Source organism: Prionailurus bengalensis, chromosome E2 (assembly GCF_016509475.1).
Source record: "Prionailurus bengalensis isolate Pbe53 chromosome E2, Fcat_Pben_1.1_paternal_pri, whole genome shotgun sequence".
Classification (NCBI taxonomy): Eukaryota; Metazoa; Chordata; class Mammalia; order Carnivora; family Felidae; genus Prionailurus; species Prionailurus bengalensis.
In genome coordinates this window covers 9,609,073-9,634,296 of record NC_057352.1, presented here as the reverse complement: position 1 = coordinate 9,634,296, position 25,224 = coordinate 9,609,073, and the positions used below count along the sequence as shown (strand labels likewise).

The 25,224-nt window shown below is 57.2% G+C and overlaps 2 protein-coding genes across 4 annotated transcripts; one reads left to right on the top strand and one right to left on the bottom strand.

Moving 5' to 3' along the window:
* Positions 1–1,057: 1,057 nt before the first annotated feature.
* On the top strand, positions 1,058–5,104 carry EMP3 (epithelial membrane protein 3). Of its 3 annotated transcripts, none has more exons than XM_043600418.1 (5): positions 1,058–1,551; positions 2,475–2,638; positions 2,945–3,047; positions 3,914–4,054; positions 4,821–5,104. In XM_043600418.1, exons 2-5 carry the CDS (start codon positions 2,561–2,563, stop codon positions 4,988–4,990), a joined length of 492 nt encoding a protein of 163 aa, XP_043456353.1. In that variant the 5' UTR covers positions 1,058–1,551; positions 2,475–2,560; the 3' UTR covers positions 4,991–5,104. The 3 variants fall into 3 exon arrangements, with proteins under 3 accessions (XP_043456353.1, XP_043456354.1, XP_043456355.1); XM_043600419.1 differs by having other exon boundaries at positions 1,073–1,551; positions 2,279–2,638; XM_043600420.1 differs by having other exon boundaries at positions 1,475–1,551; positions 2,399–2,638.
* Positions 5,105–5,991: 887 nt separating this feature from the next.
* TMEM143 (transmembrane protein 143) lies at positions 5,992–25,183 on the bottom strand. Its single transcript, XM_043600405.1, has 8 exons — positions 24,827–25,183; positions 24,237–24,477; positions 22,791–22,895; positions 14,695–14,889; positions 13,740–13,867; positions 12,477–12,756; positions 7,759–7,948; positions 5,992–7,105 (listed from the first exon to the last, which is right to left on the bottom strand). Exons 1-8 carry the CDS (start codon positions 24,847–24,849, stop codon positions 6,891–6,893), a joined length of 1,377 nt encoding a protein of 458 aa, XP_043456340.1. The 5' UTR covers positions 24,850–25,183; the 3' UTR covers positions 5,992–6,890.
* Positions 25,184–25,224: the final 41 nt, after the last annotated feature.

Sequence of the window (25,224 nt, the reverse complement as noted above, 5' to 3'; positions counted from 1 at the left end):
GGCCCTCCTTGATTTCTCTTCCTACCACTCCCTCCAGCTCCCTCTCTTCCAGCCACACTGGCCCTTCTGTCCGCTCCCCGGACAACCTGAGCTTGTTCTCCGGAGTCTTGCACTTTTCCCTTCCTCCAGCACTGAAATGACTGTCCTGTCCTCAGGTCTCAGCTCAGAGATCACCTCCTCACAGAGGTCTTGCCTGATCACCTTGTTTAAAGTAGGCTCCTCCCACGTGGTCATTATCACCTCCACTCTATTTCCTGAAAAGCACTTAGCACTGGCTGCAATAGATCAGTCTTCATTGATGGGTTTTCTCTTTAAAGTCTGCTCCTACAGGGAAGGTAAGCTCCATAACAGCAGGCATTGCCTCTGTTTTCTTTATTCTTACCTCCTGGTTCCTAACAGATGTTCAATAAATGTTTGATGAAGAAAGGAATGAACCTGAACGTGTAGGTGTGTTAGTGTACTGGTATTACCTTATTCATTTGTCTTTTTAAATGTTTCCTTATTCATTGTTGAGAGCAAAGCGCGAGATACAGAATCCAAAGCAGGCTCCAGGCTCCTGGCTGTCAGTGCAGAGCCTGACGAGGGGCTCGAACCCATGAACCGTGAGATCGTGACCTGAGCCACCCAGGCGCCCCTACCTTATTCATTTAGAATAAGTATCCAAATTATGACGATCAGTATCTTGTCAGTATTATCAGTTTCATTGTACCCATATCACAGATGAGGAAAACGAGGCTCAGAGAGTTTAAATCATTGGTCAAGGACCCCCAGGCAGGAAATGGTGGCACCCGGATTAAATCCCACCGCCTGCCCCCTTCCAGAGTTTGACGTGTTCCCATTTTCCATCCCCTGACTCCCACTATCGGGCCAACTCTCCCAGCTCTCAACCAGACCTCCGCCTGGTCTGGTCTCCTCCGCCAGACCCCCATTCCTCAGAGTATCCAGTCCTAAGCCCCATCAAGGAAAGCAGACATCCGGGGCCGGGGCAAGACCCAGAGCAGAGGCCTGAGAACCGGGCCCTCCCACTCTTTGATTCTTGCCCCACCCTGGCCCTGCTCGGCTCCCTTGGCTCCAAATTCTCAGCTCAATCCTGGGAGGGAGCCCCAGAAGAAGCCTGTCTGGGAGCAGTGGGTGGGGGCCCAGAGAATAAGGAACCCAAGTGCTTAGGCCCTCCCTCCGGCTGCAGACCTCAGCTGGGCTGGGCGCGGCGCGGGTGGGTATAACAGGGTCAGTATATATTGAGAGGAGCGGAGAGAGAAACCAGGAGCGTGAGAAGAGAGCGAAAGAAGGAGGTGTAGGCAGTGAGGACTGGAGAGACAGGAGGCAGAAGGAGAGAGGAAAGGGGAGGAAAGGAGGGAGAGAGAAAGAGAGAGTTCCGGATTGAGGGGGAGAAGGGGGGAGAGAGCCAGAGGAGAGAGCGAGGGAGGGAGGAAGGCGGCGGGAGAGGCGAGAGGCGGGGGCCTCGAGAGGGGGGAAGGAGGGAGAAGGGCGGGGCGCGGAGGCCCTGAGCAAAGGACGGGACTCCAGCTCTGACTTTTTCTGCCGCTCGCGGTAAGTTTCCAGTCCGTTATGCGGACTGGGATTTCTTTCTTTATTTGGGAGTGCAGCAGTTTGGGAATAACCCCAGGCTGGGAGAGACGCCCCCACTCTCAGATCCCATGGAAATCCTTGTAATTTAAGAAGTGATCTCTTAGCACTTGGGGTGGAGATTCGGGAAGGGGTGGGGCCCTGCAAGGTTTGGGGGTTCTCAGCAGAGCCCTCCACTGGTAAACTTTCTTTAGCTTTTCCCCACGGCCGTCCACTCTCTCCTGAGGACGCTGAGCCCAGGGCTTTGCCCGAGTACACCCCAAGTCTGGGGGACCTCCAGGCACCCCGCCCCCCCACCCCGTTCTAGACACTGAAGGGTCCTGGGAGGCTGGCTCCTTCTTTTCAAGCCTCCCCCCGCCCCAACCCCAGCCTGCTACCCCCAACCTGGATCTTTCCCATTTTCCCCAGAAGATGTTCAGCAGGCACCAGTCTGGCACCGCCAGTCTGGCAGCAGGGTGGGGTGGGGACCTCGTGGGCATAGCCAGGGGCTGGGGTTTCCCTGGTGCTTGGAGGCAGGGGTGGGGGGGAGGGATGAGTCACCGGGTGACTCACCGGTCCCCCACCCCCCCCACACCCCAGGAGAGGAGGGGTGTGAGTCAAGGATGCCTGTCTCTGGGGGAAGCCCCCAGCTTCTGATGAACCTGGGATGGCATGAACTTGAATTTTCATATCCTGGCCCATATGTGCCCAGGGTCAGGACTCTGAGGAGACACTGCTGGTCCAACTCACTCCTGGACCCGAGTCCACCCCTGGCCTGCTTCAAACCCTGGGGGATCCAGGAGTTCAGGCCCCCAGCCTCCTCCCCGCGCAGACTCAAAGGGTCCGGGTTCCCGGCCCCTCTCCTCCATCACGCCCTGGAGTCTGGACTCAGCCCCCTTCTCCACCAGGATCCGAGGGGGCTCAGCCACCCCTGTCCCAACCTCCTGAAACAGCCATCTCCTGACAACTCCCCATCGCCGGCTTCCACGTAGCCATGTCCCTCCTCCTGCTGGTGGTCTCTGCCCTTCACATCCTCATTCTCATCCTGCTTTTCGTGGCCACTTTGGACAAGGTAAGCCTACTCCAGCAGCGGGCTATCTTCTCCCGAAGGCTCCCGCCACGCCCCTCTTCTGAAGCCACTCTGGCCCCGCCCCTTTTCCCTAGCATCTCTCCTTCTGAGCCCTGCCTCGGATGCGTCTCCCCTGCCCTTTTCTGCCCTGACTGTCCCCCCCCCCCCACCCCTTCTCACTAAATCCATGCTTTGCCCCCAGTTCAGCGCCCTCCAGCCCCTCACCCTTTCCCTAACCCTCCCCACAATCTCCCTGACCCTGCACACTTGCCTTTCCTAACCCTGCCCTTGTCTCTTGGTCCATCCCAGTCCTGGTGGACCCTCCCGGGGAAGGAGTCCCTGAACCTCTGGTATGACTGCACATGGAACAATGACAACAAAACGTGGGCCTGCAGCAACGTCAGCGAGAATGGTGAGGGGCACCGGGGACCCGTCTGCCAGGGGAGGGGTAACCCCGGTCTCTTCCCAGAATCAAGAATTAGGAACCCTTCAGAGTTTGAGAGGGCAGGTCTGGGCCCCAATGCTCAGTGAGTGGGGCTGATTATGACCCACTTTTCTGGGTGGTAGGGGGTGATATGCTCATGTTCTAAGGAGGATCGGCTAAAGGCCCCCCTCCCTTTTGATTCAGAAAGAGTGGAGGCCACATGCTATAGGTTTAAGGAATGGGGAGAGAGCTCCCAAGATTCTGGGAAGGTAGAATTATGTTCTCGAAGTTCTAAGGAGAGGAGACTGGTGTTTGGAATGGATGGCTGGGACCAATTCGTCTGAGTTCCAACAAAAGAGGGGGGCTGAATCCTTCCAAGTCCTGAACAAGGTGGCGGGGGGGGGGGGGGAGGGTGTGCTGCTGCTGATGTATTTGAGCTAGAAGGGAGTGGCACTGTACCCCTTTAAGTTTTTGGAAGTGAGAGATTAAACGCTTTTCCCCAGAGAGCGAAGCCAGAACTTCTGTTCTCACTGGTGCTCTCCGGTGTTGTCCTGGAGGTAGCCAACGCAACAGGGCAAGAAAAAAGAAATAAAAGGTGTAAAGATGGGAGAGGCAAACGTTAAAAAAAAAAAAAAAGAGGTCCCTATTCCCAGGGGACGTGTTCATGTAGAAAAGCCTAAAGACTCTTCAAAGCAGCTTTGAGCACTGATAAGGGGACTCAGCAAAGTTCCGGGAATCAAGGTCAATAGAAGTGGCCACCAAACTTGTATGGCCCGCAATGGGGCGGTGAGCGAGCGGACGGAGCCGGAACCCCGGAACCTACTGTGACTTCCACCTCTCTCTCCTTATTGCAGGCTGGCTGAAGGCGGTCCAGGTCCTCATGGTGCTGTCCCTCATCCTCTGCTGTCTGTCCTTCATCCTGTTCATGTTCCAGCTCTACACCATGCGGCGAGGGGGGCTATTCTATGCCACTGGCCTCTGCCAGCTTTGCACCAGTGAGCATTGCCCCCTGGGGAAGGGGAGGGGAGGGGAGGGGAGGCGAGGAAGGGAAGGGGAGGGAGGGGCCACCTGAAGTGCCTCTGTGGGCTACCTCTCTGCCAGGGAATCAGTAGTTTTCACTGATTCCGTGGTTTGCAGTCTGTGTCTCTGAGTCATGTGGAAACTGACACTTAGAGCTTCAAGGAGCCAGAGCTGGGGAGGGTGGTGTGGGTAAATAATGTAGATCCCAGGGATGGGAGGGCAGAGGCAGTGGCTAAGTAATACTCCAGGAGAGAAGTCTGAATCATAATGGTAGTGGTTTTATAACCCACCGTGTATCAGACACTTCAGAAGGGAGTTTACGTGCTTTTCAATTTTCTTGACTTCGGCTGCAAAGAGCTAAGTGATCATAGTCCTCGGCTTCGGGAATCGTACCTTCTTAGGTTCCTACAAAGGCCCTGCCGTCTTAAATCACTATTTGCGTGCTTAGTTCGTAGCAAGGCATAAAAAAACATTCCTTGAAGGGATGGATGGATGGATGGATGGATGGATACTATCGTCCCATTTTATGGATGAGTAAGGGGCACCCAGCTAGACGAACTGAATTGCCCAAAGCCAATCTGCAGTAGCGTCGTTGCACGGCGCGGAGGCAGCGAACCACAGCTCCCAGAAGGCAGCGGTGCTGCGCACGGGCCTTCCCGAGGCTTCTTTGCCCCATGGGTTGTTGGGAAATGCAGTCTTCTTGCGGGTACTGCGTGCCACCCGGTTCCCGTCTCCCCGCAGGCGTGGCCGTGTTTACGGGGGCGCTGATCTACGCCATTCACGCGGAGGAGATCCTGGCGGAGCGCCCGGCGGGGGGCAGCTTCGGTTACTGCTTCGCCCTGGCTTGGGTGGCCTTCCCCCTCGCCCTGGCCAGCGGCGTCATCTACATCCACCTGCGGAAGCGGGAGTGAGGGCCCCGCGTCGCCCTGCAGCCCCCTGCCCGTTCCCGGACTCTCGGTCTCACCCCGAAGCCCCGGCCCCGCCGCGTCCTCCAGAAAATAAAACCAATACACCGTTTAACTGCCCACTGTCTCCTTCCTGCCTGCCTGCCTGCCTGCCTGCCTGCCTGCCTCCTCCAGGAACCCAGGTCGCTCACTTCTGAGGTCTCCTAAACCGGGGACAGCCGCTCCAGCAGCAGCCTTCGGAATGCACAGCTCCGGGCCTCCCTTCTAAAGCAAGACACAGGGGCCCGGTGTCCCAGCCGCCTTTCCCCTTACACAGACCGGGGACCCTGGGCCCTCCCGTCCCAGGATTCCTCCTGAGTCTAGACTTCTAGGCACTTGTGGGGAAGAACCAAGACTGTGGGTTTCCTGTCCTCTTTCCTTGTACAAGGGTGTCTTTCTCTCAACCAGGCAGGATGTGTGTTGTTCTAGATTGTTGGTCTCGGCCCCCACCCCCCCACCGAAGACACTTTTCTATTTCCTTCTTGGAACTCAGTCTCCTTCTCTCATTAGGACAACCCCTCTTCTTTCCCCTCCCACATCCAATTCTGCCTCTAACCCATATGACACCTTAGTAAAAATGAGCTGCCACCCCCCCCCCACCTTCTCCAGGCTTACTCAGCCCATTAGGAGGCATGTGGGGGGTGGAGGGATGGCTGGATTTTACCTCCACCGGTGCCCTGGCTTGTGTGCCTTTGGCAGTGAACAACTTGCACAACGGCACATGGCTGTCCTATCTCCCTTGCTCATAAGACCCAGTCTTTTGGGGAGCCAGGTTTTCTCTCAGATCCTCTTCCGTTACCACAGGCAGTCTCCTTCACCAACTGCGAACCCAGTCTCTCCCTAGGGTGACAGCTTTTTCTGCCTAGGACCCACCCAAATGCAGTTTTCCCCAAGACCCAGTCTCTTCCTTCAAGGATTCTGATGCTTTCCTTCTCTCCAACCCCTGCAGCTACCCCCACTCATCCAGATTCATTGCACACGATTTATTCCTTTGGGAGAGAGGACGAGGGCGAAATTGATAGACCAATAAATATTGCACAGGCCACTGGTGGAAGAAAGATCCAGACCGAGGTAGTTTCTGCCGAAAGGGTGAGGGGCCCGGGCAGGAAAGGCACCTGAGGTTGTTGGGGCCTGAGTTGGAAATGCGTCTTGGAGGGAGGGTAGTCGCTGCTTCCTCCTGACCCGCGGTTTTCTGCCCGACACAAGGCTCGCGACCCCTTCAGCCTGGACAAGCTGATCAGCAGCTGACCAGATAGCCTGCCTTTATCGACAGCGTCAATTCATGGAAAGATCAGGTTTCCTTTTGGAAATGTTGACTGGTTTCTTCTACGCAGCGCCAACTGACAGCCCAGGGCTGCTGGTGCCCGGCAGCTGTCGTTGGCAGTTTGCCAGAGAGCAGGGCTGAGCGGCTCCAGTTGGCCGTGGGCTGGGGCCCCGCCTCGGCGAGCAAGTTGGGCAGTTAGCCCGGAGCGGGCTAAAAAGACAATGATCTCTGGCCTCGGGAAGATACAGTCTGACAACTGTGCCCAGTGGTTCGTAGCACTGAGCAGCTCTGATTGGCTGACACTCCTCCTCGGCCGAACCCCGTTTGGATGTTTACGGCGGGGGTGGGACTAAGCGATGGAACCGCCGCAGAAGCCAAAAAGCTTAGATTGGCTGCGCTGGGGCGGGGGCTTGCCTAGCAACCCTAGGCTGCCTCAATTGCCGGCTTTGTCTGAGAATACGGAGTAACGAAAGCGATTGCTTGTGGGTAAGTGGAAGTTGGGGAGGGGCAAAGCAGAAGTGGCTGTGATTGACAGCTCAGCGTGGAGGAGGCGGGGCTTAGTTCCTAACCAGGTGGCTGGGCGAGGCTGGGCAGTGGTTTCGCTCAGGGCTTGTCACTACTGGGTGCGGACCGGGGGGACTCGGAAACGACTGCAGGCAACGCGTCTAGTTTGGGGAAACCCGGGGGCGGGTACATCCCGATGCTGGGGGTCAGGGCTTGCAGGTGGGCCAGGGCCCGAGTTCCGTTGAAGGCCACGTCACAGCCCGACTGGGCCAGAAGCCAGTTCTCTACCTCGGACTGGAGCCACAGGGAGGTCTCTGCAGGGGGAGAAGCAGGTGTTGTGAGGAGGTGACTGGGGCCTGGAAGGACCCGGAAGGGACAGCAGGGAGGGCGCAGGACAAGGAATACAAGGGGTCCGGGTTTGGGAGCAGCCTAGAGGTCCGCTTGAGGCTAGGAAGGGTCCGACTCTGGGGCTCTCGTCTAGGGACAAGTCAGGGCCTCTTGTTCAGGGAAGGGTGGAGGTTCCTGTCAACCTGGGGCTCCCAGGGGGAGGGGGCAAGAGCCTCTTTTGGAAGGAGCGCTGGGCAAGGTGGGAGCAAAGGAGGGCATGCCACAACAGGAGACTGATGACCCTAATCCAGGAGGAGGTCAGGATAGGGAAGTCGGTCACCCCAGGGAGGGACCAGATCTATCAAGATCGGAAGCTGGGTTCAGGGGTTCCCATCGGCATGCTGGGCGCCGAGGTCACCTGGGATGTTATAGGTCAAGACTCGCCCGTAGGAACCGGGAGTACTGGGCCTGCGCGGTGAGGGTGGGGGGTGGTGTCCTCAATGGGGTGGGGCCGGTTGGGAATGGGGGGGCGGAGTCTTGACCGTGTAGGGTATGAATGGAGTTCGTTTCAGGTGGGGCCACGTCAGTTCTGGGCCGCGACGGGATGGGGCGGGGGCGGGGCCCCGGGGACAAGTCCTACCTTCCGGCGCGCCGCGGGCGGTCCGGGGCAGCCGGGCCAGGAAGCTGTGCGCCAGCAGGGCCTCCTTGGCGTGCTCCTCCTGCGCGCGCAGGGCCAGGGCGCTGAGCAGCTCCGAGTTGTTCGAGGTGCTGCGGTAGTAGAGCATGTGCGCCAACTCCAGCGCCTGCGCGCTGCGCCGCTGTCCGAACATCTGCGGGCGGGACAGCGCCCCGCGGGCTCAGCGGCGCGACGGGGTGGGAGGGGGCAGGGCCGCCCGGGGCCCCACGCCCCCCACGCCGACACCCACCCCACCCCCGGCCACTCAACGCTGGCATAGTCCTTTCCGCGGGCTCCCGGGCCCTCCCCGGACCTCTTCGGGTTCAGGTCCCCGGGGCTGGTGCCCGGGTATTTGTATTTTTCACACACACACACACACACACACTCGCTCCCGCTCCACTGACCCCGAGGCCACCGACAGCTTTTAGCAACCGCTTCACTGGTCTGCTTAGCTGAGCCACATAGTAATGGATTTGCTCAAGGGTTTCCAGACCATTTGAGCTGCAGCCTTGGAACTTTCTGCTACAGTGATTTTTTTTTTTTTTTAAGTCCTTATCTTTTTAGACACACACTAAAGTATTTCCAGAGGGCATGTCTAGGATTTGCTTCCGAATAACCCAGTGGTGGGAGGGCAGGGGGCGTGTAGGTGGACCCGGATTGACTGTTTGATAATTAGAGACTCGGGGATGCCCAGGAGCTCATCAAGTGCTTTTAATCCCACAGTTGTTTGAACTTCTTCCATAGTAAGAAGAAGGGTTTACATATGAAATTGTCAAGAGAAGTGCTAACAGAAAACAAATACTCCAAACCTCCTTGAGGGAAAGAAGTCTGGGGCCTCCTTCTCCACACTTTGCCCCCTCCTCTCCCGGACCCCGATCCCCATGCTTGGGGTCCCCCAAGGAAGGAACTGAGAGCCCACCAGTGCCCTCTGGGGCTCACGCTAGAATCCTCCACTCAGATTCCTCCATTCAGCCACAAAATGAGTTCAACACTGCTGGGTCCCATAGCCTGGCAGGCTGGGGCCAACGGTGAGCCCTTGGCCCAAACCTAAATCCTCGGGGAACACTATCAGTGAGCCCGGCTAGATGGCAGGAAAGGGTCAGAGAGTCAACAAGAGGTTTAAGAGGCAGGCTCTTGGCACGAAGCCAGGCCCACAACGGCCAGGGCGTTTCAACATCAGCTACTATGGAATATTCGTCCACGCTCCAGGCTGGCTGCTGTCTTTTATTTTTTTATATTTTTATTTTAAGAAAATTTTAAATTATTATGTTTATTTATTTTGAGAGAGACAGAGTGTGAGTGGGGGGACGGGTAGAGAGAGAGGGAGACACAGAATGTGAAGCAGGCTCCAGGCTCCGAGCCGTCAGCACAGAACCCGACGCAGGGCTCGAACCCGCGAACCATGAGATCGCGACGTAAGCTGAAGTTGGACGTTTAACTGACGGAGCCACCCAGGCGCCCCAGGCTGCCATCTTTTAAATGCACGGGCTGTCTGCCCATCTTGCGCGGAGAGCTAAGGTGAAATGCCTCTGAAGGCAGCCCAGCCGTGGAAATCGCTCAGATCACACTGCCAGGGACCGATGACACGGTTGTGCGCGACCGTGCCCCCTCTTCCTACGAGCCCAGCCCGGCACGGGGTGCGTCCCTGCGTTGGAACGAATCGCCATCGCTTCGGTTGAAGGCGAGGTGTAGGAAGGGCGCGTGTTAGGGACGGTCTGGGATGAAATACACGTTGGGTTTTGTGTCTGTTTCGGCCAAGCTCATGGAGCTGAATTCTCTCACGTTAAGTGAGCAGGTCACGCCACATTCCGTGGCACGCAGATGAGGCCGGGCCTCTCGCTGAGGACACACCGGCTGCCACCTGGGTGTTCCCTTCAACAACCAAAACGCCTCCCCTCAGCCCACCTCCTGGCCTGCCGGTTCCCCCTCCCTGCGCTGTCCCCTCCTCTCCCAGCCGCCTGGTGCATGGCCTCCTCCCGCCGGCCTCTGCCCCTTCCGGTATGTCTCTGCACAGCCCCAGAACTGACCCCGCTCCCCCCTTGCTCACAGCCCTGCCGTGGCTCCCCAGCGCCCTCAGAGAGCCCGAGCTCCTTGGCCAAGGCCCTGTGTGGCCCGGCCCCTGAAGGTTTCTCCCGCTGGCCTCCTGCTCCTCCTCTCTGAATGCAGCCCGTGCCGATGAGCCAATTTAACCCCTGAACAGTATCCCGAGCTGCCCTCTCTCTTGGGCCTCTGGGGCCTCAGAACAAGCCAAGTCACCCCTGGGCTGCTCTTAGAAAACACTCACTGCCTCAATCCTCAAGGCTCAGTCCTCAAGGACGCCGCGTCCCCCAGATGGGTGTCATCAGGCTCCTGCAGTGTCCACTGCGACTCCGCATGTCTCCCTCCAGGGAGAGATCTCTGGGCTGCTTCCTTCTCAACAAGCCCGGCCCTGCTCTGTGCTGGGCTGAGGGGGCCCACGCTGAACCAGGGCCAGCTCCGGGGACCTCGGGGATGGGCTGGAGGGGACCGATGGGGAGGCTGGGAAGGCCTGGGCTGGGGCCAGGACAGAGGGAACGAGACGGGGCACAATATCGGGGCAGGAAGGACAGACTAGGGGATAGGGCGAGGGCAGCCTCAGGGTCTAGCCAGTGACAGGGGGCACAGGGCCCTCTGCAGACAGAGAACCAGGACGAGGAGCAGGTGTGTGGGGAGCCGCCGCTGGAGGGGAGGGCAAAGGGGGCCCGGAGCTGGCGGCCCCAGGCTGGACGCGGAGCATCCGATCCGGGAGATGGAAGAAAGCTGTCGGCGGAAACGCCAGAAGTGGATGAGCTCTTTGAGGGGGGGAAAGAAAGAGGGACGTGCCTGTCGCGGCCAAATCACCTGAGACCGGCCCCTTAGACAGGGGCTCGGGATGAAGGGGGGTTGGGGAGGAAGGATCCTGAGCTCATTGGGATGTGGGGCGTGTGGGAAGGGCTCGGGCGTGTCCAGGGGGCGGGTGGGGTGGGGGCTGGAGACTGGGAGAGACGCCTGCACCAGAGACAGATATCTGGGAGCCACCGACACACAGGAGGGAACAAGTGTGCACGGGGAGGGGCGGCTGGAAGGAGGCTGGGAGGGCTCAGGGTCAAGGATTGGAGGCTCCGCCCAGAGTGTGGGAAAACATTTAAGGGATGCGTCACATTAACTAGTGAACCGGGTTTGGAACTGGGCCCCTCAGAGGGGCGCCCGGGTGGCTTAGTCCGTTAAGCGTCCGACTCTTGATTTCGGCTCACGTTTTCGTGAGTTCGAGCCTCGCGTCAGGCTCTGTGCTGATGGCACGGAGCCTGCCTGGGATTCTGTCTCTCCTTCTCTGTCCCCCCTCTCCCCTACTGCTATGCTCGTTCTCTCTCTCTCTCTCAAAATAGATAAATAAACTTGAACAAATAAAATAAATAAATAGGGGCCTCTGAGGCGGCACGGATGGTCCCCCTGGGGCTGGGACTCTGGGTGCCCCCCCAGACCACTTGACACCCTTCCCAGCCTCCCTGCTCTTGGTCTCATAGCCCCACCCCCTCCATGGAGGCTGCAGGCTCCCTCGGGGCCTGCAATTCTTCCATAGCAGCTGCTGCCCAGTGGCTAAACCCCAGGGTCCCTATTCTGGTGTTCAAGGCCCTTGCCACTCTCTAGGGCCTCACTTCTCCACCCTGGACCCCGGACTCCAGCACTGCGAGATCCCCCCCCCCCCGCCACGCTGTGCCTTTCCAGCCCCTTTCTCCACCGGGTTCACTCCTCCCCTTTCAAACGGGAGGCTGACTGACGTCAGCCCACGTCATGATCTCATGGTTCGTGAGTTCGAGCCCCACCCTGCGCTCACTGCTGTCAGCGAGGAGCCCGCTTTGGATCCTCTGTCCCCCTCTCTCTCTGCCCTGCACACTCTCTCTCTCTCTCTCTCTCTCAAAAATAAATAAACATAAAAAAAAAAAAAAAAAAAGCTTCCTTTAGATCCTGCCTGACCCCTGGTCCTCAGCAGCTACCCCCACCCCCAGCCCTTCACCCTCTCAGCCAGCACAGCCTGGCTATTATCTGCGGGATTTATTATCATTGTCCTAAGAGCCTGCTGGGATGGCTGTAAACAGCTTGAAAACCAATGAACCAGCGAGTGAATGATCAAGCACAATGGACTCCACACACCAGTCCACACTCCTGGGACCGGTGCCAACCCTGGGGAGAATTGGTAAAGGGCAGCCCCTCTCCCCCGGCCGACTCAGCCTCAAGACAGCACACAGGGCACAAGTTAGGTTTCAGCTCCACCCCACCCCCCACCGCCAGGCCCTCAGCTCTGAATCCTTGGATGGTGAACAACCTGTGCAACTGTACCAGGCGGCCCTGCATTCACATGTAGCAGAATCAGGAAGGGAGTGTGTTAAAAATATAGTTTCCCGGGCCCCAGGCCCAGTTTCCCGTTGAGTCCATTCGGGCTGGAGCTCAGGGAGGCTGCCCCGATAAAACAGCTCGCCTGGTGATAACGACGCCCCGGCCAGGATGAGGAAGGAAGGAAGGAAGGAAAGGAGGCGGGAGGGAAAGGAAGAATGACTGAGGGAAGGAGGGAAGGCATGAAGCAGATTAACGCCGGAAATAAACCAAAATAGAAGGTGGCCTGACCTTGGGGCCGAATGAACGCGCAGAGGCAGGGACCCAAGAAGCGTGGCGGGCAGTCCCCTTACCTTGGAGGCCCGCAGGCCCATGAAGGCGGCAAAGAGCAACAGCAGCAGGGAGGTGGCCATCTTGAGGTCCGAGAGCACCACCATGCCCACGTTGACAAAGAACACCACGCCCGAGACGAAAAGCGTGACGTTGAGCAGCGCACGCTGCAGGGTGGGCGTGCGCACCTTCAGCTCGGGCAGCAGCTGCTCCAGACCCTCCAGCGGCGTGTCCTTGAAGCTCTTCAGCACCAGGTGCCCCCGCTTCGTTCGGGCCGCGAGCACCACCCGCTTGAAGTACCTCCTGACGGACCAAGACAGAAGGGGCGAGGTGGTCAGGACCGCCCCGGGGAGCCCCCTCCAGCCCCCCCCGGGGCGCCCTCTCTAGCTCTGCAGTAACGCGGTCATTTTCAAGGCTGCTACCCCAAGGTGGTGGGGGGAAAGTCAGACCTACGCCAAGGGTCCAACCACAGGGCGTCAGCTGAACAATGCAATCCCCGGTTATTGGACACAACCATGGCTTCTGGTTTCCTGGGCTTGGTAAATGAGAGCTGAATAGACTGTCTTTTCTTTAGTTCTGGGGTTTTTTTGTTGTTTTATTTTTATTTTTTTCAAATTCAAATTCTACTTGTAACTTAGAGTGCCTGCTAGGTGCCAGGGGGTGCTACGAAGCTCTGGAGAGACAATCGCCGCCTTGGTGGAGCTTATAATCCAGCGCGAGAGACAGACAATTAAACTACGCAGCCTGCAAAGTATAAATATCTCCTTGGAATAGATTCCTGGAAACGGAATTGCCGCTTTCGGGGCGTGAGGGCTTTTTGTCTTCGGCGGTGTTTTTTTTGTTTTGTTTTGTTTCGCTTTGCCTTTTTGGATTCGTGACCATATCTGATCAACTGATTTCCAGAAGGATCGGGTACTTTACAGGCCCAAGGGAAGATCTGGTTCTCCTGACCCTACTCTGTATTTGAAGGGCCTCCGTTCAAAATGTGAGGCTCATCGGAGTCCTGGTGGCGCCATTTCTTCAGAATGCGGCCTTCCTTTGCTTGAGGCTCCGCGTTCCTCATTTAGAAATGGGGACAAGTGTCGCTCCCCTTTCTCTTCCCCTGGGAATGCTAGTTCTTATGTTCCCCCTGGGAAGGAAAGGCGGCATTTGGGTGATCTCCCCGCCCCCTTGCTCGACTTCCCACCCAGGGCCCAGACACCCAAATGCAGACACTGACCTGCAGTCCCCTCTCGACTCTAACCTTGCTCCCTCTCGCTGCAGCTGGGGAACAAGGGCCGCCTCACCTCTCTGCGGGGGGCGACCTGATGAAGCCACGTTTGGAGCCCACGCTGGACTTACGGGGGATCTGCCCGACTCGCTGGCCCAGGGCCCAGAACTGCATGTAGATATACTGATCCAAATTTACTGTCACCTGACAAGGGGGACAAAGGAGGCAGAGGCGGATGAGCATGGTCTGCGGTGAGAGCACAGGTTACTGGAATTAGATGCCCCTTCTCCCAGTGATGTCCACCCTCCTCCCAGGCTTATCATCACCCGGTGTTTAGGCAGGGCGGCCCTGTATGGTTGCTCGTGTTGTGTACTGCGCAAGGGCATACTATCTGAGATGGCACCATTTACCTCACAGTCATTTTTACTGCCATATTTCTGAGAATCTAAGATGCCACCAATTGTAAGATATGACAATGTGACATTGTGTAAGCTTAAGGTACACATTTTACTTTGATGCATTTATATATTGTAATATGATTGTCGATTGGATCCTCCATCACCTTATGAAGCAATTGAAAGAGAAAATATATTGCCAATTAACACTAGGCCACACCGCCACTTAGAAGTTATATTCCAATTTCAGGGACAATAGAATGTGACTTCAGTAAAAAGTATGTCTTAAAAACATCGTTAAAATGGGGGAGTTTGGAAGATGATAGTACTTTTATTATTATTATTATTATTTTTTTTACTTTAAGGATGAGCATTTCGTATTACTTATTATCACAGTTTTCTGGCAGATGGCGAGAAAGCCTCTAGTCCTAAGAAAGGTTCGTTTCTTACATTTCCTTTTTCCAACCGATGGCAGTGGACCGACTGGGAAAGAGGTGCCCTAGTCTAATTCACCGAGAACGCTGCCTGGGCTCACGCCCTGCGTTCAGGACAACTCCCAACAGCCTCTGCCTCCCAAAGGCTCATCCCTGCCCCCAGGCCTTCCGGTGTTTTGGTCCTCCTCTGGAAGACGGGCACCTGGACCTCATCCTGAGGGTGGTGGACCACCAGAGCGTAGGCCAGAGCGTCCTCAGACAGTGGGGAGAAATTGGCCTGGGCCAGCAGGGGCTCCAGAGCCTGGAGCACCTCCTGTTCGTTGGACAGACGCTGTGGATCCGTAAGCGAAGGCTGGTCGAGGGTCTCCCTGTCGGGGTTGATGGGGTCATACAAGGCCTGAGGAGAGAGTCAGAGAGAAGAGAGACGGGCTAGGGCGCGGCATGAGGGATTGCTCCCGGCCCCATCCCTCAGATGACGGGGGGACCCCAGGATTTGTGCCGGGCCCTCTTCCCTTTCCTCTCTCTGAGCGCACCCTAAATAGCCTCGTTATTCCCGTGCCTTCAAACACCACTCTGTGCGTCTCTAGGTATCTGTGCGCGACTCGCGTCTCCAGCCCGGACCCGTCCTCCAGGTTCTGGACCTAATATCCAGTTCCGGGGCCTGAGCGTCTGTCCTGTCCCTCCTCCCCCAGTAACAGACGGGAAGGTGGACGCAGGGATGCACAGAGAGAATATGTTTCCCGGTTTCCTCTCCCAAACCTATTCCCCCCCCCCCCCCGCCCACCTCCAGTCAGCCTTGGCCTCTACCCTGAGCGTCAGAATCTCTGACATCTCCCGTTGGAAACGCCACCTTACATCTAACACGGCCCAAGGAGAATGCTTCGCTCCTTCCTCTCCCTCCCCCCAGGCTTCTCCCTTCAGGAAAGGGCACTGCCTGATTCATTCGGATGCTCTGATCAGACACCTCGGAGGCATCCTTGATTCCTTTCTTGTGGTCGCCCCCTGGTCCAGACCTTTTGCAAGTTCACTGGCTAGACCTCCAAGGCGTCCTCGAATCCATCGTTCCCCTCCCCCCACCCCCATCTCCAGTAACCCCTTCTCGTCCCCGCTGCCTGCCCTCTGCCCCCAAACAACTGCATCGGGCTTCTTCTCTTGCCACTCTTTTAAATTTTTTAACGTTTTTATTTATTTTGAGAGACACAGCGAGAGTGGGGGAGGAACAGAGAGAGAGGGAGACACGGAAGCCGAAGCAGTGGCTCCAGGCTCTGAGCCGTCAGCACAGAGCCCGACGCGGGGCTCGAACCCACAAACCGTGAGACCATGACCGGAGCCGAAGTCGGAGGCTCAACCGACCGAGCCACCCAGGCGCCCCTTCTCTCGCGCCTCTCTCCTACACCGTGCTCCACGAAACTGTCGCACCAAGAGCTCATTTATTATTTAGACTATAAACAGATCCCACACCCTCTCCCCGCGGTGGCTTCCTCCCTGCCCTTGGAATAAATACCAGAGTCGTTCCACCGCCTCCAAGGCCCCTCGCAAGCTGGCCTCCCCCCTGCCCACCTCATCTTATGCACCCATCCCTCCCTACCCACCTTGCAAAAACTGGTGGACTGAACGGATGGACGGATGGACGGATGGATGGATGAACAAATGAATGAGTGAGTGAGCCAACTGCTGGGTGCCTAGCCTATTTGCCGGTTTCAGGAAGACACGTGACTCACGCCAGCCTATGCGGCACAGGGGACTCACTGGTCCATAAAACGAGCCCAACTCTCCGTGTCCCCCAGGAGAGGTAGCCTTAAGGAACCACTTGTCCGGGCCAAGTGCAGGGTTGAATTGGCGGAAGGGAAGAGGGTCTACCAGCGGCAGGAACGGCCTGGGCAGAGGTCCGGAGGTGGGAAGGCCCACGACCTTGGACACGACGGAGCAGGAAACAACCTGGCAGCCGAGCCTAGCAAACCCCCTTTGGAACCAACTCCCAGGGCTGGGGCGGGCGCCAGGGGGGCGGGACTGCAGCCCAAAGCCCCCGTCTGTGCCGGAAGTCCCCCCTGTTCTCAGACTCAGAGAGTGACCTTGAGAAATTTCACTTCCGGGACAGAGCTGGGGTTTGACAGGGAGGGAAGCTCAGAGCTGGAGGAGAGAGAGAGAAATCGGTATTCGGCAAGCATCCGCCGCGCGCTACATTCTCCGCTGGGCACTTGACATCCACGCAGGGCTTCCGGCCAGAAACCTGGAGGCCGCTGGTGACCCCCGGCTCCTCCCCTCCCCCACACCTTGAACCCTGCTGATTCTCCCTCCGAAACAGGCCCCCTTTGCCCACCGGCCCCACCCCGTCCACACCACCAACTCCTCTTCCTACCTGGATGAGTCCAGCAGCCTTCTCAGTGGCCTCCCCAAAGCCCCTCGCCCCACCCTCAACCACCTGTCCTGTCTACACGGCAGCCAAGATTCCATCGAACCACGAGAACAGTAATAAATGATAACGCGCGGTTATATAGCGCTTGCTGTGTGTCGGGCACTGTTTGAAGCAGGTTGTGCACGCGTTATGCACAGAAGGTGACGATGGCCCCTGTGGTTATCCTCGTTTAGAGATGTGGGAAATGAGGCACAGAGAGGTTAAGGAACTGCCTGAGGTCACACAGCCAGGAAGTGGCATATCAGGAATTACACATGTAACCGTGTCAATCTCCTGCAAAACTCATTCCGAGGCTCCCACTGCCCTCAGGAAGTAGGACCGTGCTCTGGACCGTGTCCTTCCCGCAAGGCCTCCCGGGACCTAACACCACGGTCCCCCTTGGTGGCTCACAATGGTTTTAGTTCCTCCAGGCACAGGGATGTTGCACATGCTGTTAAGAGACTCTCCCTGCCCCCCACTCCCCTCCTCCTTCCCTTTCCGCGACTGAAGTCCCACTCTTCTATGGTATTCCAGCTCCCTTCTGGCTCTCAAAAAGCCCCCCTCCATTCCTTAGGCTGAGCAGAGCCGCCTTGCGTGGTTGGGCACATTGTACACTGCACAAATGTGCCAGTCTAACATAAGCACCGTTGTAGATGCTGTCGACCCATACATTTATCGGAACAGTCGCCCTTTCAGATGGAAATAAAGGGTCTAGAGCAGCACATTCCAAAAGAACTGCCTCCAAGGATAGAAACATCTAGATCTGCACCATCCAATACCTCACCACTGGTCACCGGTGGCTCCGGAACACTTGAAACATGGCGAACACAACTGAAATTTCGGACGGAATTTCTAAATTTTATTTCATTTCAGCGCCCTCACATTTAAAGAGCCACATGGGGCTAGCAGCTGCCAATGTCGCGTGCACAGCACCAGGCGACGGAAAGGGGTGCGTTTTCTGATACGCACACAGACTTCAGTTCAGAAACCAAGGTCAAACTTCGTTACGCGCTGGCACGAACTGCACCCTGGGAGTTCACTGTGTGGCTGTATCTGTTCGTCGGGGGAGGGTGTCTGACTCACAACTGTCCCTGCCACCCAAGTTCAGCTGTCTGAGGGCAGGGTACGGGCCCGAGTCTGCTGCTCAGGTGGGTCCTGAGCGCCGGACTTACATGCCAAGAGCCTACTCGACGCGTGGCCACAGACGTCCGACGGGCGTCTCGACGCCTCCACGCGGGCATCCGACGGGCATCCTCTCAAAGGCACTACGTCCCAAACTGGGGTCCTGAGACCCCTCCCCAGACCTGCTCCTCCCGCCACATTACCCAGCTTAGAAGCGTCCAAGGCCATCCTTCCAGGTGCCCACCCTGAACCCATCGGCAAATCCCTGATGGACCCCCATTCAAAACGGATCCAGAATCCAACCACTTCTTCCCACCACCCCTCCTCCTCCACGTGCCACGTCTGAGCCCCCCCTTGCCCTTGCCCTGCTCCCATCCTCCAGCCCCAACCCAGTCTGTTCCCCGGGAAGCCGCCGGAGGGCGCCCGTTGTAATAAAAGGCAGCTCACATCCCGCTGCTTAGAGCCCTCAGGTGGCTTCCACATCACTGAGAGTCCAAGCAAAGTCCTCACTGTGTCCCACAAGGCTCTGGGCCCTCATCTCCAGCCCTCTCCCCTGTGCTCACTCGGCTCTAGCCCCACCAGCCTCCTTGCTATCCCTCCTATACACCATGCACAGCCCTGCCGCAGGGCCTTTGCACTTACTGTTCCCACAGATCTCCTCAAGGCTCTCCCTCTTGCCTCCTTCTGGTCTCTGCTGAAAGGTCGCCGCCTCAGTGAGGCCTCCCCTGACTACTCTCCCTAAAATTGCAAAACATTCCTGTTTGCTAATTTCTTCTTACTTAGGGTTACCAGATTTAGCAAAAAAAAAAAAAAAAAAAAAAATTCAATACAGTAGACCAGGTGAGATTTGATTTCCAGATCAACAACTAATAATTATTCGGCCTCAGTATGTCCCGTGCAATATTTGAGGACTGCGTTACATAGGACATGATTATACTAAAAAAAAAAAAAATTATTCCCAGCTTATCTGAAATTCAAATTTAACGAGGTGGAGAGGGTTGAATGGTATCCCCTCAGAACCTCAGAATCTGACTTCATTTGGAAATAGGGTCTTTGCAGGTCTAAGGAGTAAGAATCCCAGGGTGAGACCGTCCTGGATTCGGGTGGGCCCTATATCCAGTGACGGTGGCCTTTATAGGAGACAGAGAAGGGCACGCAGGGCCACAGAGAAGAAGGTGACGTGAAGACGGAGACAGAGATTGGACTGTCGTGGCTACGAGCCAAGGAAGGCTGACAGTGACAGTCACTGTCCTCCAGGACCGGGCACGGGGTGGTTCCCCCTTCAGAGCCTCCGCGAGAAACCCACCCCGCCCACACTTTGATTTTGGACTTCTGGCCTCCCGAACTCCGAGAGAACAAATTTCTGTGGTTTTCGGCCACCCGCTTTACGGTGATTTGTGATGGCAGCAGTTGGAAACAAATAAACCGGGTGCCCTGTGCTTGATCTGGCAACTTCCTCCTCAGTACTTGGCGCCTCTTCACGCATTTCACTTCCTTACCGTCTTGGTTTTTTTTTTTTTTTTTAACTCTTTTAAGTGAACTCTACCCCGACATGGGGCTCGAACTCACGCCCCCAAGATCAAGAGTCGAATATGCTCCACCGACCGGGCCAGCCAGGCGCCCCTGCGTCTTCACAGTCTTGAAGATCTGGGTCCTTCCCTAGAACGTGATCCCGTGAGGCAGAGACGCCCATCGGTCAGGCTCACCACTACGTCCTGGGGCCTGGAACCATTTGGAGGACGCAGTAGGTGCTCAAGAAATATCTGCTGTGCACTCACGGATGAATGAATGAGGGAAAGGAGCCGCAGACGGAGGTCACCTGCCAAGGTCACCCACACAGGTAGTGAACAATGAAGCTAGCTGTTCTTTTCCTGCCCCAGGCCGCTTCCTCGAGGGACTCAGGTCACCAGCAAAGGGTCACTCATGTGTCCCACCTGTCTCTATAGCTCTTCCCTTCTCCGCCTAGCATCGCAGCTTAGAATCTCCTACCTCAGTGGAAATATGCATCTCTGCTGTATACGTTTTCTATGTTTCCATATGTTTTTTTAAATTCTTAAAAACGTTTAAGTTTATTTATTTATTTTTGAGAGACACAGAGAGAGAGAGAGAGAGAGAGACAGAAAGAGCACAAGCATGAACGGGGATGGGAGAGAGAGAGAGGGAGAGAGAGAGACTCCCAAGCAGGCCCCACCCTGTCAGCACGGAGCCCAATGAGGGGCTTGAGCCCACAGAGTGTGAGATCATGACCCGAGCGGAGATCAAAAGCCGGACGCTTAGCTGACTGAGCCGCCCACCGCCCCATGTGTTCCTGTACGTTTAAATGTTCACATAATAAAATGCTTTTGGGGGCACCTGGGTGGCTCAGTCGGTGAGTGCCCGACTTGGGCTCAGGGCATGATCTCACAGTTCGTGAGTTCAAGCCCCGCATCGGGCTCTCTGCTGTCAGCGCAGAGCCCGCTTCGGATCCTCTGTCCCCCCCCCCCTCTCTGCCCCTCCCCTGCTTGCACTCTCTCAAAAAATAAATAAAAAACATTTTTTTTAATCATAAAATGAATGAATGAATGAATGAATGAATAAAGAAAATGATCTTTTTCAACAACGTTTTTGAAAAACCCTGCCTCCTGGGGTCCCCGGGCTTGTGCTCAGAGGCAGCTGGACATGGGGGCAAATCGCAGCTCAGCCAGGCCCTCTCAGTGCCTCGGTTTCTGCCTCTGCAAACGGGGCTCCGGGCGGCTCCCCCTCGATTCCACAGGAAGGAGCCGACCGACGAGCGCGACCCAGAGTGAGCTCAGCAATAAGGGGCCGATGTCACTGCTACTCAAAGCAGAGAGGGGCCGTGTCCGAGGGCAGCGGCAGGGAGCAGTGAGGGGCTGGCTGAGCAGGCCTGGGGTGTCCAAACCCCGCACCTTCCGAAGGACCGGCTGTCGACTGGGCTCTTGGGATAACTTCTAGGCCAAGACCCGATCGGAGGGTCTTCCTCGGACGCACTCGAACGGGTGGCTCAGTCGGGTACTCGTCGGACTCTCGATTTTGGCTCATGATCTCGGGGTGTGTGAGATGGAGCCTCACGTCGAGCTCTGCGCTGAAAGCCCTGCTTAGGATTCTTTCTCTTCCCCTCTCCCTGCCCAGTAGCTAGTCTATGCTAACTATGTGGTTTATGGCGGGGCCTCGGGCCATGAAGTAGCAGTTTGACCTCTGGGGGGGCTGGTGACTGAGTAGCTCAGGTCAGCTACGCAGGCGCTGACAGACCCCCTCCCCCGACCCCCTGCCCCCTAAAATCCTGGACATCAGTTGGGGCACCTGGCTGCCTCAGTGGGTGGGGCATGTGACCCTTGATCTCCGGCTTGTGAGTTGGAGCCTCCCGTTAGGGGTAGAGATTCCTCGAAAATAAGATCTTTAGGGGACGCCTGGGCGGCCCAGTCAGTTAAACATCCGACCCTTGATTTCAGCTCAGGTCATGATCTCATGGTTGTGAGATCGAGCCCCGAATCTCTGCGAAGCTGTGCATTGACAGTGTGGAGCCCGCTTGGGATTCTCTCTCTCTCTCTCTCTCTCTCTCTCTCTCTGTCTGCCCCTCCACTGCCCCCACCCCGGCCCCATCGCCTTTTTCCTTTTGCTCGTTTTGTTTTGTTCGCCCTCCTTTCGTTGCAATAAACCACGACTGTGAGCACAAGGGCTTTTCTGAGCTCTGGGAGTCCCTCACAGAAGATCCCCGAAGCTGATCACTGTCTCCAGGACCCCCCACGCAGCCGGCATCCCGGGACGGGGAAGGAAGGGGACCCGGAGCATGTGGCTTCCTGACATCCCTCTCTCCAGGGGTTCCGCTTCTCTCTCCCGCTGGCTCTTTGGCCGCCCCCCTCCCGGGGTCTAGTTCCCCATACTGATCTCAAGGCTGGGCGGATCCCAGGCTAAGCTAACCCCTTTGGTGGTCTTGTCCAGTACCATCTAAGTGCTCCCAGGGATGCTTCCCGGCCCAGCCCCCTCCCCCGACCGCCAGAGCCCACATCCGGGTCCATCGCTCTACGAGGCTGGCTTAGAAGCATCGAAGATTCCCGAGTGTGAGACCGAGCTCCCGTCTTCCCCACAGACCTGCCTCCCGCCCCCGCCCCGTCTTCCGCGGCTCGGTAAATGGCAGCTCCGTTCTTTCAGAGGAACTGGAGGCACCCCCTGACTTTCTCCTTCCCCCCCCCCCCATCGCCCGCCCGCACAGCCCAACGCCAGTGCCTTCCAACCATTACCAGCGTCCAGACCACTTTTCCCCGCGTCCACCGCTATTACTCTTGCTGGGGTGGCCATTATCCCTCAGCTGGACAAACATAATAGACTCTGAATAGATCTCCCTGCGTCTGACAGGCTGTTCCAGAAGGCGCCCGCTAACACCTGAATCAGCGCATGTCCCTCCTCTGCTCAGTAGCCCTCCCAGCTAACTTAGAAGTCAAGGCGAAGTCCCCCCCACTACCCACAAGGCCAGGCACAGTTTGCCCCCGATGCCTCTCTGCCTTCATCTACGGCACAGTAGCCCCCTCGGGTTCTTCCAACACCCGTACCCCAGGGCCTTTGCACTTGCTCCTCCCCCCCCCCCCCCCCCCCCCCGCTTGGAATGTGCCCACCCCCACCCCCACCCCCGCCCGGGCCACCAGACACCCATCGGGCTCTCTCCCTGTTTTCACTCGGGTCTTCACTCAACCATCACTGCTCAGAGCATAGCCAGGTTGTGTACCGGATGAATGGGTTAGGGCACAGGCACCCCAAGGCCAAGGTGGGCGGGGCCACGTCCTCACCTGCAGTCGGGCCAGGATGTGGTGGTAGTGGAACAAGGTGCAGAAGTCCACGTGCGCCGCAAACAACTCCAAGGCTGCCTTGTCCGCGGGGCTGGAGTGGAATTCCTGTAACCCCAGGAAACAAAACTCCTCTGTAGGCCTCCTTCCCCTTCCTCACGGGGAGGATTTCTTTCTCTGGCAGCTGTGGGCTTTCTAAAATTTTGTTTTGGGGGCGCCTAGGTGGCTCAGTGGCTCAAGCGTCAGACTTTGGCTCAGGTCATGATCTCCTGGTTCAGGTCCTGATCTCCCGGTCCGTGGGTTCGAGCCCCGCGTCGGGCTCTGTGCTGACAGCTCGGAGCCTGGAGCCTGTTTCGGATTCTGCGTCTCCCTCTCTCTCTCTGACCCTCCCCTGTTCATGCTCTGTCTCTCCCTGTCTCAAAAATAAATAAAACGTTAAAAAAAAAAAAAAAAAAAAGCCGAGACTCCGAGCCAGGCCTGCCTGACTCCAGAACACACATATTTAACTCTTTCTTTGTGCTTCCTACCTCCGTGACCTAGGTGAACGCCTTTACCTTTCTAGGCCTGTTCCCTTATCAGCAACTGAGGATCACACCCGCTTCGTCGGAGATCGATGGTGACAATCTAATGCCATCGTGTGTCCATATACATGCGTGTGTGTCTACGTATGTCTGATTTACGTGTGTGCTTGTGGGTCCAGTCTGGCACAGGCCTTGGTACAGACAGGTGTTCAATCAATAATTTTAAAATGAATGAATGATAACCCTCAATCATAACAAGTAGGATGATGACAGTGGGGCAGGAGCTTAGCTCTGGAGCCGGACCAGGACTCTCAGTGGAGCAGGTGCCTAATGCCTCACCATAGACCACAGTCCCTGCCCTGCTCTGGTCAGGCCACTTCGGTGCAAACCTGGGCCACAACGACACAGCCTTGAGTCAGACACTTTCCTTCCCCTGCTTCAGTTACCTCATTTGTACAATGCGGATGACGGAAGTGTCTCTCTTACTGCGTTGTTCTGATGACCCGACAATGCATGGAAAATGCTTGGCACAGTGCCAAACAGTAAGAGCTCAAACAGTGTGAAAATAATTATGATTAAAGCTTCATAAGTATGGTGATTATTATTAGGTAGCAGGAAGAGTACTGATGAGGATGATTATCATACCCATCTTGCAGAGGTAAAAACCATGCCCCAGAGAAGGCTTGTTCAAGCAAGACCCCAGAACAAGCTTGAGTCTGGAATCAACTACATCCGCGGCTCACAGAGCCCCCCACCCCCCACCCCCCGACGCATTCCAACGCCACGCCCACCTGGGAGCACAAAGGGAACGGGAACTACAACTCCCAGGAGGCGCCAGGAGAGCCCTCTGCGGCACGTAGGGCTGTGCCGCCGCGATGCCTGCCGGGAGTCGTAGTCCCCGGGCTCTTGGACCCGGGACGGGCGGTACCTGTATCAGGAGGCGGAGCAGTTGCTCCTTGGAGAACGGGATGAACCGCTCGCGGTACTGCTGGGCCCAGTCGCGGGGCTCCGTGGGGTTCCACATCTTGCGGTACTCCCCCATCTTGGCCGCTAGCGACGACAGGGCCCGGGGGGGCCCGAGAAGCGTGGGCAACAGGGAGCATACTCGGACCCTGGATCCCCAGACCCCCCGGGTCACCAGCAGCATAGCCAGACCCTTTCCCTGGAGCCTAAACAAGGGAAATGGGCAGGGGTCAAAGGTCATCTACAGGAAAAGCGCCCTCTCCACCTCCAGGGACCGTCCATACCCCAGGCAGGGCACACAGCCCATCTGCCAGTCTTGGAGCCCGTCTTGCCTGTGCCCTCCCACACTGCTCATTTGGTCTGCGCCCCAGGCAGGAGTCGGAGATTTTGAGTCCTGGGCGTTTTTGGGGCCCAGACACCCTTTAGTTGTATAACGGATTTTCTGCGGGGTCTAAGCAACAGGTGGATCTTAGGAGCATAGGAGAGGCTCGGAAAGGCTACATAGGGGATGCAGGGCGGCCCTCCCCCGGCCATGCAGTCCGCCGTCTCCCTCACCTTAGCCAACGCTCGACTGTCATTGAGCCTCCTGCGCATGCGTACGAAGGTGTCCTGGGTCCCCAAGGTTCGGCTTCAGCCCGCAGTAAGACGCATGCGCAAAGCCTAGGTCACGGCGCGCTGTCCATCTTCCCTCGGATGCCCTGTCTCAACCGCGCGTGCGCCATCTGCCAGCCTTTCTTCTCTCGCCTTGTTTGAGCGCGGCGCACGCGCTGCGGAAGCCTCTCCGTGTCCGCGCGCTTCAAAGAGAAGGGGGCGGAGCGGGCGCGAGACTCCCGGGAGGACTGGGTCGGGGCAGGGCTCCCGCGCGCCGCCAGCCAACGGCGGGCGGCCCAACGTCCGCGGAGGCCACGCCCCCGCTCGTGTCCGCTCCCGAGTGGGCGGGGAAAGGGCGGGGG

Bases quoted from the DNA above. Each gene is read 5' to 3' on its own strand.
- EMP3 (XM_043600418.1), top strand. From the start codon at position 2,561: ATGTCCCTCCTCCTGCTGGTGGTCTCTGCCCTTCACATCCTCATTCTC. The intron at 2,639-2,944 runs GTAAGCCTACTC...GGTCCATCCCAG, and splicing joins TCGTGGCCACTTTGGACAAG to TCCTGGTGGACCCTCCCGGG. The intron at 3,048-3,913 runs GTGAGGGGCACC...TCCTTATTGCAG, and splicing joins CAGCAACGTCAGCGAGAATG to GCTGGCTGAAGGCGGTCCAG.
- TMEM143 (XM_043600405.1), bottom strand. From the start codon at position 24,849: ATGACAGTCGAGCGTTGGCTAAG. The intron at 24,478-24,826 runs GTGAGGGAGACG...TCCCTTGTTTAG, and splicing joins ACAGTCGAGCGTTGGCTAAG to GCTCCAGGGAAAGGGTCTGG. The intron at 7,106-7,758 runs GTAGGACTTGTC...CTCCCCCTGCAG, and splicing joins CGCCCGCGGCGCGCCGGAAG to AGACCTCCCTGTGGCTCCAG.